This window comes from Oncorhynchus gorbuscha, linkage group LG03 (genome assembly GCF_021184085.1).
Source record: "Oncorhynchus gorbuscha isolate QuinsamMale2020 ecotype Even-year linkage group LG03, OgorEven_v1.0, whole genome shotgun sequence".
NCBI lineage: Eukaryota > Metazoa > Chordata > Actinopteri > Salmoniformes > Salmonidae > Oncorhynchus > Oncorhynchus gorbuscha.
Genome location: NC_060175.1, coordinates 3,714,791 through 3,732,723, shown reverse-complemented (window position 1 = coordinate 3,732,723; position 17,933 = coordinate 3,714,791). Strand labels below are relative to the sequence as shown.

Sequence of the window (17,933 nt, the reverse complement as noted above, 5' to 3'; positions counted from 1 at the left end):
CCCACAGGAAGGGTAATGGACTGAAAACCCACAGGAAGGGTAATGGACTGAAAACCCACAGGAAGGGTAATGGACTGAAAACCCACAGGAAGGGTAATGGACTGAAAACCCACAGGAAGGGTAATGGACTGAAAACCCACAGGAAGAGGGTTGGACTGAAAACCCACAGGAAGAGGGTTGGACTGAAAACCCACAGGAAGAGGGTTGGACTGAAAACCCACAGGAAGAGGGTTGGACTGAAAACCCACAGGAAGAGGGTTGGACTGAAAACCCACAGGAAGAGGGTTGGACTGAAAACCCACAGGAAGAGGGTTGGACTGAAAACCCACAGGAAGAGGGTTGGACTGAAAACCCACAGGAAGAGGGTTGGACTGAAAACCCACAGGAAGAGGGAACTCCAGGAAGAGGGTTGGACTGAAAACCCACAGGAAGAGGGAACTCCAGGAAGAGGGTTGGACTGAAAACCCACAGGAAGAGGGAACTCCAGGAAGAGGGATGGACTGAAAACCCACAGGAAGAGGGAACTCCAGGAAGAGGGATGGACTGAAAACCCACAGGAAGAGGGAACCACAGGAAGAGGGATGGACTGAAAACCCACAGGAAGAGGGAACTCCAGGAAGAGGGATGGACTGAAAACCCACAGGAAGAGGGAACTCCAGGAAGAGGGATGGACTGAAAACCCACAGGAAGGTAGATCTCCAGGAAGAGGGATGGACTGAAAACCCACAGGAAGGTAGATCTCCAAGAAGAGGGTTGTGCAGCCCTGGCGTACAGAGAGAATACTGTCCCATGTTCTGAATTCTGTCGCTGTACATTTCAAAAGTGCTAAACAAAGTGATATTGACGAAGTCAGTCCTTGCTCACTCGTTAATGTCTTAATCGAAATTACGGAGTGCCTCTTACTCGCTCGTCGTCCCCTTACGCCACAGCTTGTACATCACAATAGTCAGAAGAAACCGCATTTGTTTAAGCACACAGATGGATACTGTGAGGAGAGGCAGAAACAGTGTGGGGGCTGAGCAGCTGTCTCAAGTCATCCCAACCTCCTCGTCGTCTACCTCTCCTCCTCCTCCCTCCATCTCATACAGCAAGAGAACCCTCCGCTGGTCTCCTAGCGACCCCATCGCTGCTCGTTGGTAACAACAGTTGAATGGTAATGCCAGAGTGCAGAACTATCGGCTACATATTAGTACTACTTGCACGTATTTAATTAACCTGTCTACTACTTACTCTGATCGTCGTCGAGCCTCCATGCCGTCAGGTAGAAACAGCTTGATTGTAGACACTATGCAGCCATGAGTGACTGGAACACACAAACGGGTTATATTAACATCAACACCACCAAAATCCTATATAAACAATATGACCAACAGTAAAGTTCACTGATATCGCTCCGGGAAAACAGGCAGTTAGAAGATCCATGTAAAAGTTGCATTCTCCCACAGTCTCTAAAGCAGGGTAAACATCTGGTCTAATACAGGCAGGCCAACCACACAGCATGTCCAGTCTAATACAGACAGGCCAACCACACAGCAGGTCCAGTCTAATACAGCAGGTCCAGTCTAATACAGACAGGCCAACCACACAGCATGTCCAGTCCAATACAGGCAGGCCAACCACACAGCGGATCCAGTCCAATACAGGCAGGCCAACCACACAGCGGATCCAGTCTAATACAGCAGGTCCAGTCTAATACAGGCAGGCCAGCCATACAGCAGGTCCAGTCTAATACAGGCAGGCCAGCCATACAGCAGATCCAGTCTAATACAGGCAGGCCAGCCACACACACAGCAGGTCCAGTCTAATACAGGCAGGCCAACCACACACACAGCAGGTCCAGTCTAATACAGGCAGGCCAACCACACAGCAGGCCAGCCACACAGCAGGTCCAGTCTAATACAGGCAGGCCAGCCACACACACAGCAGGTCCAGTCTAATACAGGCAGGTCCAGTCTAATACAGCAGGTCCAGTCTAATACAGGCAGGCCAACCACACAGCAGATCCAGTCTAATACAGGCAGGCCAACCACAGCAGAGCAGGCCCAGTCTAATACAGGCAGACCAGATTTTAACGTATTTACATGGGTTCACAGTGCGGACCGAACCGTGCGGACCGAACCGTGCGGACCGAACCGTGCGGACCGAACCAAGGTCCCTGCACCAATACATGTACAGTCAACCATATGGGCTGGTTTCTACCATATTTGTCATACCAGTTATTTCCTTCTTTAAAATTTTTTTTATCAGTGAAGGGATATGAGCAAGTGTAGACTTTGTGAGGAAGGAGAGATAATTAGGACGTAGCCCTTATGGTTGTGTTGGCCGCTACATGTACCATAACGGTGGACGTATTTCCCAGAAGGACCCCATTTAACACAACTGAGGGATTTAAGACTAGACACCAGAGTAATCTCTGGTAGACATGATAGAAACGTAAAACAGAGGTTTCATTCCCAATGTGTCTCTCTAACTTGAACCGTTTAAGATAGTGAATATTATGACCAACACTATGACCAACACCGTCTATAACAACCTGTTACTACCCAGCTGGCCTGACCAACACCGTCTATAACAACCTGTTACTACCCAGCTGGCCTGACCAACACCGTCTATAACAACCTGTTACTACCCAGCTGGCCTGACCAACACTGTCTATAACAACCTGCCACTACCCAGCTGGCCTGACCAACACCATCTATAACAACCTGTTACTACCCAGCTGGCCTGACCAACACCGTCTATAACAACCTGTTACTACCCAGCTGGCCTGACCAACACTGTCTATAACAACCTGCCACTACCCAGCTGGCCTGACCAACACCATCTATAACAACCTGTTACTACCCAGCTGGCCTGACCAACACTGTCTATAACAACCTGCCACTACCCAGCTGGCCTGACCAACACCGTCTATAACAACCTGTTACTACCCAGCTGGCCTGACCAACACCGTCTATAACAACCTGCCACTACCCAGCTGGCCTGACCAACACTGTCTATAACAACCTGCCACTACCCAGCTGGCCTGACCAACACCGTCTATAACAACCTGTTACTACCCAGCTGGCCTGACCAACACAGTCTATAACAACCTGTTACTACCCAGCTGGCCTGACCAACACCGTCTATAACAACCTGCCACTACCCAGCTGGCCTGACCAACACCGTCTATAACAACCTGCCACTACCCAGCTGGCCTGACCAACAACGTCTATAACAACCTGCCACTACCCAGCTGGCCTGACCAACACCATCTATAACAACCTGTTACTACCCAGCTGGCCTGACCAACACCATCTATAACAACCTGTTACTACCCAGCTGGCCTGACCAACACAGTCTATAACAACCTGTTACTACCCAGCTGGCCTGACCAACACCGTCTATAACAACCTGCCACTACCCAGCTGGCCTGACCAACACCATCTATAACAACCTGTTACTACCCAGCTGGCCTGACCAACACCATCTATAACAACCTGTTACTACCCAGCTGGCCTGAACAACACCGTCTATAACAACCTGTTACTACCCAGCTGGCCTGACCATCACTGAAAGAGAAGACTCTCGGGAACACGTTGGTTTCCATTCTACAACTCTGATGTGTTCTATCCATACACTTGATGTGTGTGTGTGTGTGTGTACCTTTGCGTGTGTTCTCTGTGACGTCAACCCCAAACTGGATGGTGTCGCCAGAGAGGACCTCGCAGGGGGGGCTTTCCTCAGACCCCCGGCTCAGACGCTGGCTGTTGATGAACGTCCCGTTACTGCTTTTAGTGTCCTGGAGGTAGAACTGTAGGAAACAAAAGAAATAAAAGAGTTAGTCAATGATCGTAAATACTATAGTAACTATATTAACCACAGGAATATACAACAGGATATATACACAGTATATAGGTGGAACGAATCACGCATTTCAACCATTCAGTACAAGGAATCCGAATGAATACTGAAAATATATACAGTACCAGTCAAAAGTTGACACCTACTCATTCAAGGGTTTTCTTTATTTTTACTATTTTCTACATTGGTTAAGACATAAAAACTATGAAATAACACTTATGGAATCGTAATAGTAACCAAAAATAAATAAAAAATAAAAAGTTCAAGAGATCAATATATTTAACATTCTTCCAAGTAGCCAGCCTTTCCTTTATGACAGCTTTGCAATCTGGGCATTTTCTCAACCAGCTTCACCTGGAATGCTTTTCCAACAGTCTTGATTGAGTTTGCACATATGCCGAGCACTTGTTGGCTGCTTTTCCTTCACTCCGCGGTCCAACTCATCCCAAACCAACTCAATTGAGTTGAGGTCAGGTGATTGTGAAGGCCAGGTCATCTGATGCAGCACTCCATCACTCTCCTTCTTGGTCAAATATCCCTGACACAGCCTGGAGATGGGATGGCGTATCGCTGCAGAATGCTGTGGAAGCCATGCTGGATAAGTGTGCCTTGAATTTTAAATTAAAAAAATCACAGACAAGTGTCACCAGCAAAGCACCTCCACACAATAACACCACCTGTGGAACCACACATGTGGAGATCGGTTCACCCATTCTGCATCTCAAAGACATAGCAGTTGGAAGCAAAAATATAAAATTTGGACAGACCAAAAGGACAGATTTCCACCAGTCTAATGTAATTGCTTGTTTTTCTCTAAGTCTCTTCTTATTGGTGTCCTTTAGTATTGGTTTCTTTGCAGCAATTCAACCATTAAGACATGATTCATGCAGTCTCCTCTGAACAGTTGATGTTGAGATGTGTCCGTTACTTGACCCCTGAAGCATTTATTTGGGCTGCAATCTGAGGTGCAGTTAACTCTAATGAACGTATATCCTCTGCAGCAGAGGGAACTCTGGGTCTTCCTTCGTGAAGTGGTCATCATGAGGGACAGTTTCATCAGTTTTTGCGACTGCACTTGAAGAAACATTTAAGTCCTTCAAATGTTCTGTATTGACTGACCTTCATGCCTTAAGATAATGGACTGTCGTTTGTCTTTGCTAGTTTTAGCCATAATACGGACTTGGTCTTTTGCCAAATAAGACTATCTTCTGTACACCACCCCTACCTTGACACAACAAAACTGCTTTGCAGTTGCAGAATGCAGCCTTCCAGGTGACAACCTCATGAAGCTGGTTGAGAGAATGCCAAGAGTGTGCAAAGGGGGGGGCAGGAAGCCTAGTGGCTAGAGCGTTGGACTAGTAAACCGAAATGTTGCAAGATCGAATCCCCGAGCTGACAAGGTTAAAATCTGTCGTTCTGCCCCTGAACAAGGCAGTTAACCCACTGTTCCCCGGTAGGCCGTCATTGAAAATAAGTATTTGTTCATAACTGACTTGCCTAGTTAAATAAAAGGTTAAATAAAATAGTGTGCAAAGCTGTCAAGGCAGAGGGTGTCTTCTTTGTAGACTCAAATATATTTTGACTTATTTTTGGTTACTACATGATTCCATAAGTATCATTTCATAGTGTTGATGTCTTCACTATTATTCTACAATGTAGAAAATAGTCCAAATAAAGAAAAACCCTTGAATGGGTAGGTGTCCAAAACTGACTGGTAATATATATGAATATATGTAAAATGTTAACAGTATGTCTCAACGCACAACGAGAATAGACTAAGCAGCTGCCAACACCTCAAATATGTTGACATATTTACGACATCACCCCAGTATCTCCACCGCCGGATCAAGAAAGACAAAACTACAAAAACATTTTTTTTAAGTCTCCCATCTGCAATCAAGGAGCCATGGCAGCTGATTCTACAAGAGCAATGTGTTTTTAGCCACAGCTATGCATCCATTCTGGGGTGGTTTAGAAGAATCGGGTGTATTTTCAGCACCTCGTGAAAGTGCTCAAGCCACTTTACGAACTTCGCCCTCCTGCACCCATTTCAGCAAAACAGGTAGCACCCGCTCTATGTAAATGAGCTAAAAGCCGAAGCAGTCTATGAATTAGCCAATACACCCTGCGTTACTCTTACTACAGATGAATGGGCCTCCAGGGCTACTTAACAGTGACTAGCCATCGCATTACCCTGGTGTGGGAAATGACAAATACCATTGCCACGGACACACCGCCTTTAGGAGAGCGTCACACTTCTCTCTCCAGTGGAAAGCATAGGCCTATACTATTTACATATCGATTTCACATAGCAATTTATTTTAGTGTTGTTGATGATAGTGGTGCTTTCATTTCAGTAAATACAAAGTGTTGTTATTCCTGATGGAGCTCTCATCAGGCCCCACACACACGTACCTCATGATCATATGGAATCAAGAATTCCAATAATTTATAGTTATTTTAGAAAATAATTTAACTGTTATCATTTCATTTTCCTGCTGTATCAAAACCGAACCCTAACCCCAGAACATACCGAACTGTGGGTTTGGTGAAACATTACACCCTATCCTAACCAACGGGTTGGTCACAGCTTCCAGTACAACAGAAGTAGACAAAACCAACAGGTTGCCAGAACGAGCGGGTCCCACCAGGTTGCCAGCTGTCCTGGACATGTAGTGGTTGTGTGGTGAGAGAACACCTGGGTCCCAGCCAGGTTGTTCCAGTGCGTTGAGGTCCCGCCAGGGCGTGCCGTGTTCTGTCCTGGACATGTAGTGGTTGTGGTGGAGAGAAGTTCCCAGGTAAAGCCAGGAGCGCTGTGTTCTGGTGCGTTCAGGTAAAGCCAGGCCGCGTGCCGTGTTCTGGTGCGCTCCCAGGTAAAGCCAGGCCGCGTGCCGTGTTCTGGTGCGTTCCCAGGTAAAGCCAGGCCGCGTGCCGTGTTCTGGTGCGCTCCCAGGTAAAGCCAGGCCGCGTGCCGTGTTCTGGTGCGCTCCCAGGTAAAGCCAGGCCGCGTGCCGTGTTCTGGTGCGTTGAGGTAAAGCCAGGCCGCGTGCCGTGTTCTGGTGCGTTGAGGTAAAGCCAGGCCGCGTGCCGTGTTCTGGTGCGTTCCCAGGTAAAGCCAGGCCGCGTGCAGTGTTCTGGTGCGTTGAGGTAAAGCCAGGCCGCGTGCCGTGTTCTGGTGCGTTGAGGTAAAGCCAGGCCGCGTGCCGTGTTCTGGTGCGTTCCCAGGTAAAGCCAGGCCGCGTGCCGTGTTCTGGTGCGTTCCCAGGTAAAGCCAGGCCGCGTGCCGTGTTCTGGTGCGTTCCCAGGTAAAGCCAGGCCGCGTGCCGTGTTCTGGTGCGTTCCCAGGTAAAGCCAGGCCGCGTGCCGTGTTCTGGTGCGTTCCCAGGTAAAGCCAGGCCGCGTGCCGTGTTCTGGTGCGTTCCCAGGTAAAGCCAGGCCGCGTGCCGTGTTCTGGTGCGTTGAGGTAAAGCCAGGCCGCGTGCCGTGTTCTGGTGCGTTGAGGTAAAGCCAGGCCGCGTGCCGTGTTCTGGTGCGTTGAGGTAAAGCCAGGCCGCGTGCCGTGTTCTGGTGCGTTCCCAGGTAAAGCCAGGCCGCGTGCCGTGTTCTGGTGCGTTCCCAGGTAAAGCCAGGCCGCGTGCCGTGTTCTGGTGCGCTCCCAGGTAAAGCCAGGCCGCATGCCGTGTTCTGGTGCGCTCCCAGGTAAAGCCAGGCCGCGTGCCGTGTTCTGGTGCGTTGAGGTAAAGCCAGGCCGCGTGCCGTGTTCTGGTGCGTTGAGGTAAAGCCAGGCCGCGTGCCGTGTTCTGGTGCGTTGAGGTAAAGCCAGGCCGCGTGCCGTGTTCTGGTGCGTTCCCAGGTAAAGCCAGGCCGCGTGCCGTGTTCTGGTGTGTTCCCAGGTAAAGCCAGGCCGCGTGCCGTGTTCTGGTGCGTTCCCAGGTAAAGCCAGGCCGCGTGCCGTGTTCTGGTGCGTTCCCAGGTAAAGCCAGGCCGCGTGCCGTGTTCTGGTGCGTTCCCAGGTAAAGCCAGGCCGCGTGCCGTGTTCTGGTGCGTTCCCAGGTAAAGCCAAAGCGTGCCGTGTTCTGGTGCATTTTGAGGTAAAGCCAGGCCGGGTGGTGTTCATTTTGAGGCAAGGTAAAGCCAGGCCGCGTGCCGTGGTGGTGCCATTTTGAGGCCAGGTAAAGCCAGGCCGCGTGCCGTGGTGGTGCATTTCCCAGGTAAAGCCGGCCGGGTGGTGCATTTCCCAGGTAAAGCCAGGCTGTGCCGTGTTCTGGTGCATTTTGCCAGGCAAAGCGTGCCGGTGGTGCATTTTGAGGCAAAGCCAGGCCGCGTGCCGTGTTCTGGTGCGTTGAGGTGCGTGCCATTTTGAGGTAAAGCCGGCCGGGTGCCGTGTTCTGGTTTGAGGTAAAGCGTGCCGGGTGGTGTTATTTTGAGGTAAAGCCAGGTCGAGCTGTATGGTTGTATCAGGTCCCAGGTAAAGCCAGGCAAAAAAAAGCTATTAGCATTCCAAAGGTAAAGCCAGGCAAACTCCACCTGCAGTCATTAAGCCACTGACTGCCGTGTTCTGGTGATCATGTTGCCAGGCATCTCCAACTCCCCCACTGAGACGTTCCCAGGTAAAGCCAGGCCGCGTGCCGTGTTCTGGTGCGTTCCCAGGTAAAGCCTGTTACCGTGTTCTGGTGGATCCAGGTGCCAACAAGTGCCGTGTTCTGAGGACGTTTCCAGGGAAAGCCAGGTGCCGTAACAAGTGTTACCCAGGAGCCAGGATAAGGTGCCGTAACAAGTGTTACCAGGTAAAGCCAGGCCGCGTGCCGTGTTCTGGTGCATTCCTAACAGGTTAGGCCGCGTGCCGTGTTCTGGTGCATTCCCAGGTTAAAGCCAGGCCGCGGGGTTAAGGTGCCCTAACCAGGTTACCAGGAAGGGGTGTTAAGGTGCCCTAACAAGTGTTAGCCAGGACGGCCGGATAAGGTGCGTTAACAAGTGTTACCGGGTGGTGCATTGAGGGAAAGCGTGCCGGGTGGTGCATTTTGAGACAAAGCGTGCCGGGTGGTGCATTTTGAGGCAAAGCGTGCCGGGTGGTGCATTTTGAGGCAAAGCGTGCCGGGTGGTGCATTTTGAGGCAAAGCGTGCCGGGTGGTGCATTTTGAGGCAAAGCGTGACGGGATAAGGTGCATTTTGAACAAGTGTTGCCGGGTGGTGCATTTTGAGGCAAAGGTGCCGGGTAACAAGTTTTGAGGCAAAGCGTGCCGGGTGGTGCATTTTAGGCAAAGTGTTACCGGTGGTATGGTGTATCAGGAAGCAAAAAAAAAAAAGTGTTACCCAAAGGGGAAAGGTCCACCTGCAGTCATTAACAGTGACTTACCGAGGATCATGGGATAACTCCCCACTGAGACACCCAGGAAACTGTTACCGAGGACGGGGATAAGGTGCCCTAACAAGTGTTACCGAGGACGGGGATAAGGTGCCCTAACAAGTGTTACCGAGGACGGGGATAAGGTGCCCTAACAAGTGTTACCGAGGACGGGGATAAGGTGCCCTAACAAGTGTTACCGAGGACGGGGATAAGGTGCCCTAACAAGTGTTACCGAGGACGGGGATAAGGTGCCCTAACAAGTGTTACCGAGGACGGGGATAAGGTGCCCTAACAAGTGTTACCGAGGACGGGGATAAGGTGCCCTAACAAGTGTTACCGAGGACGGGGATAAGGTGCCCTAACAAGTGTTACCGAGGACGGGGATAAGGTGCCCTAACAAGTGTTACCGAGGAAGGGGATAAGGTGCCCTAACAAGTGTTACCGAGGAAGGGGATAAGGTGCCCTAACAAGTGTTACCGAGGAAGGGGATAAGGTGCCCTAACAAGTGTTACCGAGGAAGGGGATAAGGTGCCCTAACAAGTGTTACCGAGGAAGGGGATAAGGTGCCCTAACAAGTGTTACCGAGGAAGGGGATAAGGTGCCCTAACAAGTGTTACCGAGGAAGGGGATAAGGTGCCCTAACAAGTGTTACCGAGGAAGGGGATAAGGTGCCCTAACAAGTGTTACCGTGGAAGGGGATAAGGTGCCCTAACAAGTGTTACCGAGGAAGGGGATAAGGTGCCCTAACAAGTGTTACCGAGGAAGGGGATAAGGTGCCCTAACAAGTGTTACCGTGGAAGGGGATAAAGTGCCCTAACAAGTGTTACCGAGGAAGGGGATAAGGTGCCCTAACAAGTGTTACCGAGGAAGGGGATAAGGTGCCCTAACAAGTGTCACCGAGGAAGGGGATAAGGTGCCCTAACAAGTGTCACCGAGGAAGGGGATAAGGTGCCCTAACAAGTGTCACCGAGGAAGGGGATAAGGTGCCCTAACAAGTGTCACCGAGGAAGGGGATAAGGTGCCCTAACAAGTGTCACCGAGGAAGGGGATAAGGTGCCCTAACAAGTGTCACCGAGGAAGGGGATAAGGTGCCCTAACAAGTGTTACCGAGGAAGGGGATAAGGTGCCCTAACAAGTGTTACCGAGGAAGGGGATAAGGTGCCCTAACAAGTGTTACTAAGGAAGGGGATAAGGTGCCCTAACAAGCGTTTCTACGGAGTCTATATCTGTAAGATCAATTGACGACTAATCGGCATGGCCGATTAAAAGTTTAAGAATCGATAAAAAATAAATGTAAAAAATATAAAAATCAGCATTTAACTAAAGCACATTTGTGGAAAAAAGCAGTCTGTGCACAAATATACCTAACCAGAAACATCAATGCCTTTCTTAAAACCAATTCATGTATATATTTTTTAAACCTGCATATTTAGTTAAGAAATTGATGTTAGCAGGAAATATTAACTAGGGAAAAGATGTCACTTCTCTTACGTCCTGTCAAGCAGAGTCAGGGTATATGCAGCAGTTTGGGCCGTCTGGCTCGTTGCGAACTGTGTAAAGACCATTTCTTCCTAACAAAGACCGTAATTAATTTGCCAGAACTTGACATAATTATGACATAACATTGAAGGTTGTGCAATGTAACAGCAATATGTAGACTGTTGCCACCCGTTCGATAAAATACGGAACGGTTCCGTATTTCACTGAAAGAATCAACGTTTTGATTGCGATATGATAGTTTCCGGTTTTGACCTTATTAACGACCAGAGGCTCGTATGTGTGTTTATTTATTATAATGAAGTCTGATTTGATAGAGCAGTCTGAGCGGTGATAAGCAGCAGCAGCAGGCTCGTAAGCATTCAATCAAACAGCACTTTCCTGCATTTGCCAGCAGCTCTCAGCAATGTTTGAGGCACAGCGCTGTTTATGACTTCAAGCCTATCATCTCCCGAGATTAGACTGGCAATACTATAGTGAACATCCAATAGTCAAAGGCCTATGAAATACAAATGGTATAGAGAGAAATAGTCCTATAATAACTACAACCTAAAACTTCTTACCTGGGAATATTGAAGACTCATGTTAAAAGGTGTTATATTAATGCTGTTCCATTTGTTCACGTTCTGAGCAAGGAATTTAAACATTAGCTTTTTAACATGGCACATAAAGCACTATTAACTTTCTTCTCCAAGTGTTTTTCTATTATTTAAACCAAATTGAACATGTTTCATTATTTATTTGAAGCTAAATTGATTCTAAATTTAAATATATAAGTGTTATTTTTTCATTCAGTATTGTTGTAATTAGCATTAAATACATTTAAAATTAAATATGCATTAAATAAATAAAAATGATAAAACATTAAAAAACAACAATAAATTGGGCTTTTTTTGGTGTTGAAAAATCGGTAGACCTCTAATGACAACATGCCAGATCCCGTCCCATCAGCCCAATAAACTATTAAACATGCCAGATCCCGTCCCATCAGCCCAATAAACTATTAGACATGCCAGATCCCGTCCCATCAGCCCAATAAACTATTAGACATGCCAGATCCCGTCCCATCAGCCCAATAAACTATTAGACACATGATCCCGTCCCATCAGCCCAATAAACTATTAGACATGCCAGATCCCGTCCCATCAGCCCAATAAACTATTAGACATGCCAGATCCCTCCCATCAGCCCAATAAACTATTAGACATGCCAGATCCCGTCCCATCAGCCCAATAAACTATTAGACATGCATCAGATCCCAGATCCCGTCCCATCAGCCCAATAAACTATTAGACATGCCAGATCCCGTCCCATCAGCCCAATAAACTATTAGACATGCCAGATCCCGTCCCATCAGCCCAATAAACTATTAGACATGCCAGATCCCGTCCCATCAGCCCAATAAACTATTAGACATGCCAGATCCCGTCCCATCAGCCCAATAAACTATTAGACATGCCAGATCCCCAGCCCAATCCCATCAGCCCAATAAACTATTAGACATGCCCAATAAACAGATCCAGATCCCGTCCCATCAGCCCAATAAACTATTAGACATGCCAGATCCCGTCCCATCAGCCCAATAAACTATTAGACATGCCAGATCCCGTCCCATCAGCCCAATAAACTATTAGACATGCCAGATCCCGTCCCATCAGCCCCCATCAGCCCAATAAACTATTAGACATGCCAGATCCCGTCCCATCAGCCCAATAAACTATTAGACAGTCCCATCAGCCCAATAAAGATCCCGTCCCATCAGCCCAATAAACTATTAGACATGCCAGATCCCGTCCCATCAGCCCAATAAACTATTAGACATGCCAGATCCCGTCCCATCAGCCCAATAAACTATAGACATGCCAGATCCCGTCCCATCAGCCCAATAAACAGATCCCGTCCCATCAGCCCAATAAACTATTAGACATGCCAGATCCCGTCCCATCAGCCCAATAAACTATTAAAGAGATACTTTGGGATTTTGTCAATTAAGCCAATTATCTAGTGAGAGACCAGACAATGTACAAATCACAAGCAGACAGAGTGTGCATCTCAAATGATATCCTATAAAATGAGCACTACTAGACTATTGGCCCTGGTCAAAAGCAGTGCACTAAATAGGGAATATGGTGTATACATTTAAAAATGGTGAGTTAAGGAGAGAGTGGTTTCGATGCACAAGGCATGTCTCTTCAGAATGACGTCTCTCCCACAAAATCTTATGTATTTGTCAGTAAAATAAAATAAAATGATAGGTAAAATCCTAGAAGAAAACCTGGTTGCCTGTTACCCACCAGACACTGGGAGATGAATTCACCTTTCAACAGGACAATAACTTACTACACAAGGTCACATGTATACTGGAGTCGTTTACCAAGACAGAATGTTCACGAGTTACAGTTTGACACGTTGCCATGGCAAGATGTGAAAGTGGTTGTCTAGCAATGATCAATAACCAATTAAAGAACTAGCAAGTTTGAAGAAATATGAAAAGAATAATAGATGTGGAAAGCTCTTAGAGAGATTTACCCAGAAAGACTGACTGATGTAAATCGCTGCCAAAGCTGATTTCAACATGTATTGACATCGAAGGATGAATACTTATAACAATCTTGATTTTTAGATTGTTATATTTTTCTTCACAGCCGTGAGTTTTTAGTAGATCGTTGACAAAAAAAAAGACAATTTAATCCCACTTTGTAACAAAATGTTGAAGACAAGGGGTGTGAATACTTTAACGAAGGCAGTAGAATTTCAAAATCTGCTACCATAACTTTAAGGACACAAAAAAGGAGGAAAAGTGATCGTCAACGTAGGCTATTCTATGACAACCGAATTATGCATTGCAAATATTAAAAAGACTTAAACTTAAAATACATAGATTTACTTTCTTGCATTGGCATTTACGGGTAGATAACTTGCAAAATCGCTTTTCTCTACCACTGTTGGTCTTCGCTCCACCAGCTATCTGTACACGAGGCTGTGTATGTGTGTGTGTATATATAAAGCGCTCTCTCAGCAGATCTATATCAACACTGAACAAAAATAAAACATGTAAAGTGTTAGTCCCATGTTTCATGAACTGAAAATAAAATGATCTCAGGAATTTTTCCCATACACACAAAAACCTTATTTCTCAAATTGTGTACAAATTTGTTTACACCCCTGTTAGGGAGCATTTCTGTTTTGCCAAGACAATCCAGCCACCTGACACCTGAAGCTGATTTTACAGCATGACCATTATACAGGTGCACCTTGTGCTGGGGACAATAAAAAAGGCAACTCAAATGTGCAGTTTTCACAACACTAGAAGTCTCAACTGCAGACTACGTGTAACCACGCCAACCCGGGACCTCAACATCCGGCTCCTTCACCTGCTGGATCATCTGCCTGCACGTCCTCACCAGGTTCTTGACCCGACTGCAGCTAGGTGTTGTAACCGACTTCAGTGGGCAAATGCTCACCGTCGACGGACACGGGCACGCTGGAAAAGCTCTTCACAGATGATTCCCAGTTTAATAATAATAATAATAATAATAATAGCCATTTAGCAGACGCTTTTATCCAAAGCGACTTACAGTCATGTGTGCATACATTCTACGTATGGGTGGTCCCGGGAATCGAGTTTGAACTGTACCGGGCAGATAGACAGCGTGTATGGCGTTGTGTGGACGAACAGTTTGCCGATGTCAACATCGTGCTCAATGGTGGTGGGGTTATGGTATGAGCAGGCATAAGCTACGGACAACAAAATTGCATTTTAAATCGATGGCAAATTGAATGCACAGAGCTACCGTGATGAGATCCTGGAGGCCCCATGTCGTGCCATTCATCCGTCGCCATCACCTCACGTTTCAGCAGGATAATGCACGACCCCATGTCGCAAGGATCTGGTCACAATTCCTGGAAACTAAAAATGTCCCAGTTCTTCCATGACTTGCATACGCACCAGACACGTCACCCATTGAGCAGGTTTGGGATGCTCTGGATCAACGTGTACGACAGCGCGTTCCAGTTAGGGCCAATATCCATCAACTTCGCACAGCCATTGAAGAGGAGTGGGACACCATTCCACAGGCCACAATGAACAGCCTGATCAACTCTATGTGAAGGAGATGTGTTGTGATGCATGAGGCAAATGGTGATCACACCAGATACCGACAGGTTCTGATACACGCCCCTACCTTTTTTTTTAAGGTATCAGTTCTCAGCCATGTGACCCAGTTGATTCAATGTGGCAAGGCCCGACCCAGTTGATTCAATGTGGCAAGGCCCGACCCAGTTGATTCAATGTGGCAAGGCCCGACCCAGTTGATTCAATGTGGCAAGGCCCGACCCAGTTGATTCAATGTGGCAAGGCCTGACCCAGTTGAGACAAGTTTGTTTAACATGAACAATCCTCCATGCGTAGCCAATGTGAATTATAGGATTTATATTTTTGTCCTGATATTTTCTACCTGCAATGTTTTTATTTGTCATCTTCGTGTAGACTAGTTTTACCAAGTTAGCCATAGAACAAAAATATGTAAACAAAGCTGTTCAAAAAAATAATAATTTTAAAGAATAACTGCCATGCAGATCGGTAGCAATCAGTAAGATCAATTGTTTATTGGAATTCTACAAAATAATGTTTCAAAAAAAAAAATAACCGGTAACTTCAGGAACATAAACGGCAGAATCTGGGAAGAGCACTACTAAGAGAACAGGTCCTCTTCGGTTTCTGTAACTCTGGATCCCTCCATTCATTTGTGGGTCTGAATTATCATCAAACAGTATGCTTAAAGACGAAGCTCAGTGCATACATTTGCTTATTTATTTATTTTTAACTCAGGGTGTGACTATTGGATCTAGGGACAGCCCTAGCTCCAATTCTACTCACTTCAAATACTTAATCTGGACAAGAATGAGCTCGTCTGGCACCAAGGATCCAATAGAACAGTCTTCAGAGCACAAACCACGCCCATCTGGAAGTCCAGGCAGGCTACAACAAAACGCTAAAAGTATTTTTTTTTAAGATTGAGGAGTATTTGAACCCAGGTTTGCTCAGGACGAGCTAATATTATCAAAACGTTGTGATGTTATAGCTCACAGAAACAGTACGATCGACCACAGAACGGAGGAGAAACGTAGAGCTATGGAAGTAGGACTAATTCGCTGACTTTTCTACAACCACACATACATGTATATAAATAAAAGAGCCCTTTAAGGTATGTCCATTTACATGGTGATGTGTGTTTGTGGTATTGTCCAGGTGTTCTATAAAGGCACTAGAAAACAAATGTATTATCATTGATTGATTGATTGATTATCTCTGCATCGAGTGGTATTGATATTAAACTGCAGTCCAGGTACAGCAGAGGATTGCAACTACAACATTGAAACAGTAAAAAGAGAGAGAGACCCAAGGAGAGGGAGGGTCACAGGAGGATGTGAGTTTGCTGTTGCCGTGACTACCACAGGGCGGGGGGGGAGCAGCAGCAGGGAGTTTGGGTTCTCAGTTGGGTGCAGAGGGGAGAGGTACAGGGGCTTGCTGTTTGGGAGTTTTGCATCTCCATCACCATGATACAATACTAGGTAGAGAAGCAGCCTTCCTACCCCTTGACTATTCCCACATTATGTTACAGCCTTAATCTAAAATGTATTAGTTCCACCCCCCCCCTCAAAACACAATACCCCATAAAGACAAAACAAACATATACATTTTTGCAAATGTCAGCTAAATTAAAACAAATACCTTACATAAGTATTCAGACCCTTTTGCTATGAGACCAAATTGATCTCAGGTGCATCCTGTTTTCATTGATCAACCTTGAGATGTTTCTACAACTTAATTGGAGTTCACCTGTGGTCAATTCAATTGATTTGGAAAGGCATACACCTGCCTATATAAGGTCCCACAGTTGACAGGTGCATGTCAGAGCAAAAACCAAGTCGAGGTTGAAGGAACTTAGAGCTCCGAGATGCTGCTCCCCACGGCCTCATCTCAGAGAAACTCTACACTAAGTCTTCCCAGTCTAAGGCTCTGTTTTTCCTGATTCCTCACGTCCCGTCTCCTGAAACCGCATTGGTGGAGAAGATCCAAAAGATCCCTGATCTTGTGCCACAAATCTGTCTTTCGACCAATCGGATCAGCTCTTTTACACATAATTGGGCTGTATGTAAACAACGCCTTAAGTCCTTTTCCCACTGACTTTACTCAAATGATTTTGAGAAGCAAAGAATTGCGCTAAAATTGATTAAGAGCCAGTAGAGCTACACAGACCAACTCTCCAGTAACACCCACATCTGAAACAGCCTGATAGCATGGTCCTGTTTTCTGCTGTCTTGACAGTTTCCACTACAATAGCCAAGGTTCCTTCATTGGACCGTACTGGAACCTGGCAGCACATTTGATCGCCTGAATTTTTTTTTTTTTTTTAAAGTCTTCCCTCTGCACTCTATTTATAAAAAATAAAAAAATAGGACATGATTCAGAAAAAGGATAAGGCTCATGTTTAAAGAGGAGTGGACACAATCCTCCCAACCAATCACCCCAAATCCTTATCATGTCCTCTCCATTTTGGATGGAATTCATCCACTGATAGGCCTCCCCAGGTCATTGCTGTGAATGACATGTTCTCATTCAGTCAACTTTATCAGGTTGATAAATAAAAAAGGTAATCTGGTACTAGTGGTATCCTATTGTTGGTCAAAACAGGACGGGGCAGCTAGAGGTTGGTCAAAACAGGACGGGGCAGCTAGAGGTTGGTCAAAACAGGACGGGGCAGCTAGAGGTTGGTCAAAACAGGACGGGGCAGCTAGAGGTTGGTCACCGACGGGGCAGCTAGAGGTTGGTCACCGACGGGGCAGCTAGAGGTTGGTCAACACAGGACAGGGCAGCTAGAGGTTGGTCAACACAGGACAGGGCAGCTAGAGGTTGGTCAAAACAGGACAGGGCAGCTAGAGGTTGGTCACCGACGGGGCAGCTAGAGGTCTGTGTGCGTTTTCGCTGTGTACAGACAAAGTCAACTGGTACACGGACATTAACAAAACATGGTTGTTTCAACTAATTAGTTAGGGTAGGAGTGTACGACAGCGCGTTCCAGTTCCCACAACAACGTTCCAGTTCCCACAAAATTCCACAATCAACAGAATGATCAACTCCACGTGAAGGCGATGTGTCACGCTGCATGAGGCAAATGGTGGTCACAGCAGATACTTATGGTTTTTCTGATCCACACCACTACTTTAAAATGGTACTGTATCT

General features: G+C 46.7%; 1 protein-coding gene across 9 annotated transcripts in view; it reads right to left on the bottom strand.

Moving 5' to 3' along the window:
• The window catches only part of slmapa (sarcolemma associated protein a), a 145,269-nt gene that overhangs the window by 115,294 nt on the left and 12,042 nt on the right, over positions 1-17,933 (bottom strand). For all 9 annotated transcript variants that reach the window (XM_046338320.1, XM_046338315.1, XM_046338316.1 and 6 more), the window contains exons 2-3: positions 3,646-3,793; positions 1,231-1,303 (exon numbers count right to left, since the gene is read on the bottom strand). In XM_046338320.1, coding sequence (XP_046194276.1) covers positions 1,231-1,303; positions 3,646-3,793 — 221 coding nt within the window. The remainder of the gene's footprint in view (positions 1-1,230; positions 1,304-3,645; positions 3,794-17,933) is intronic.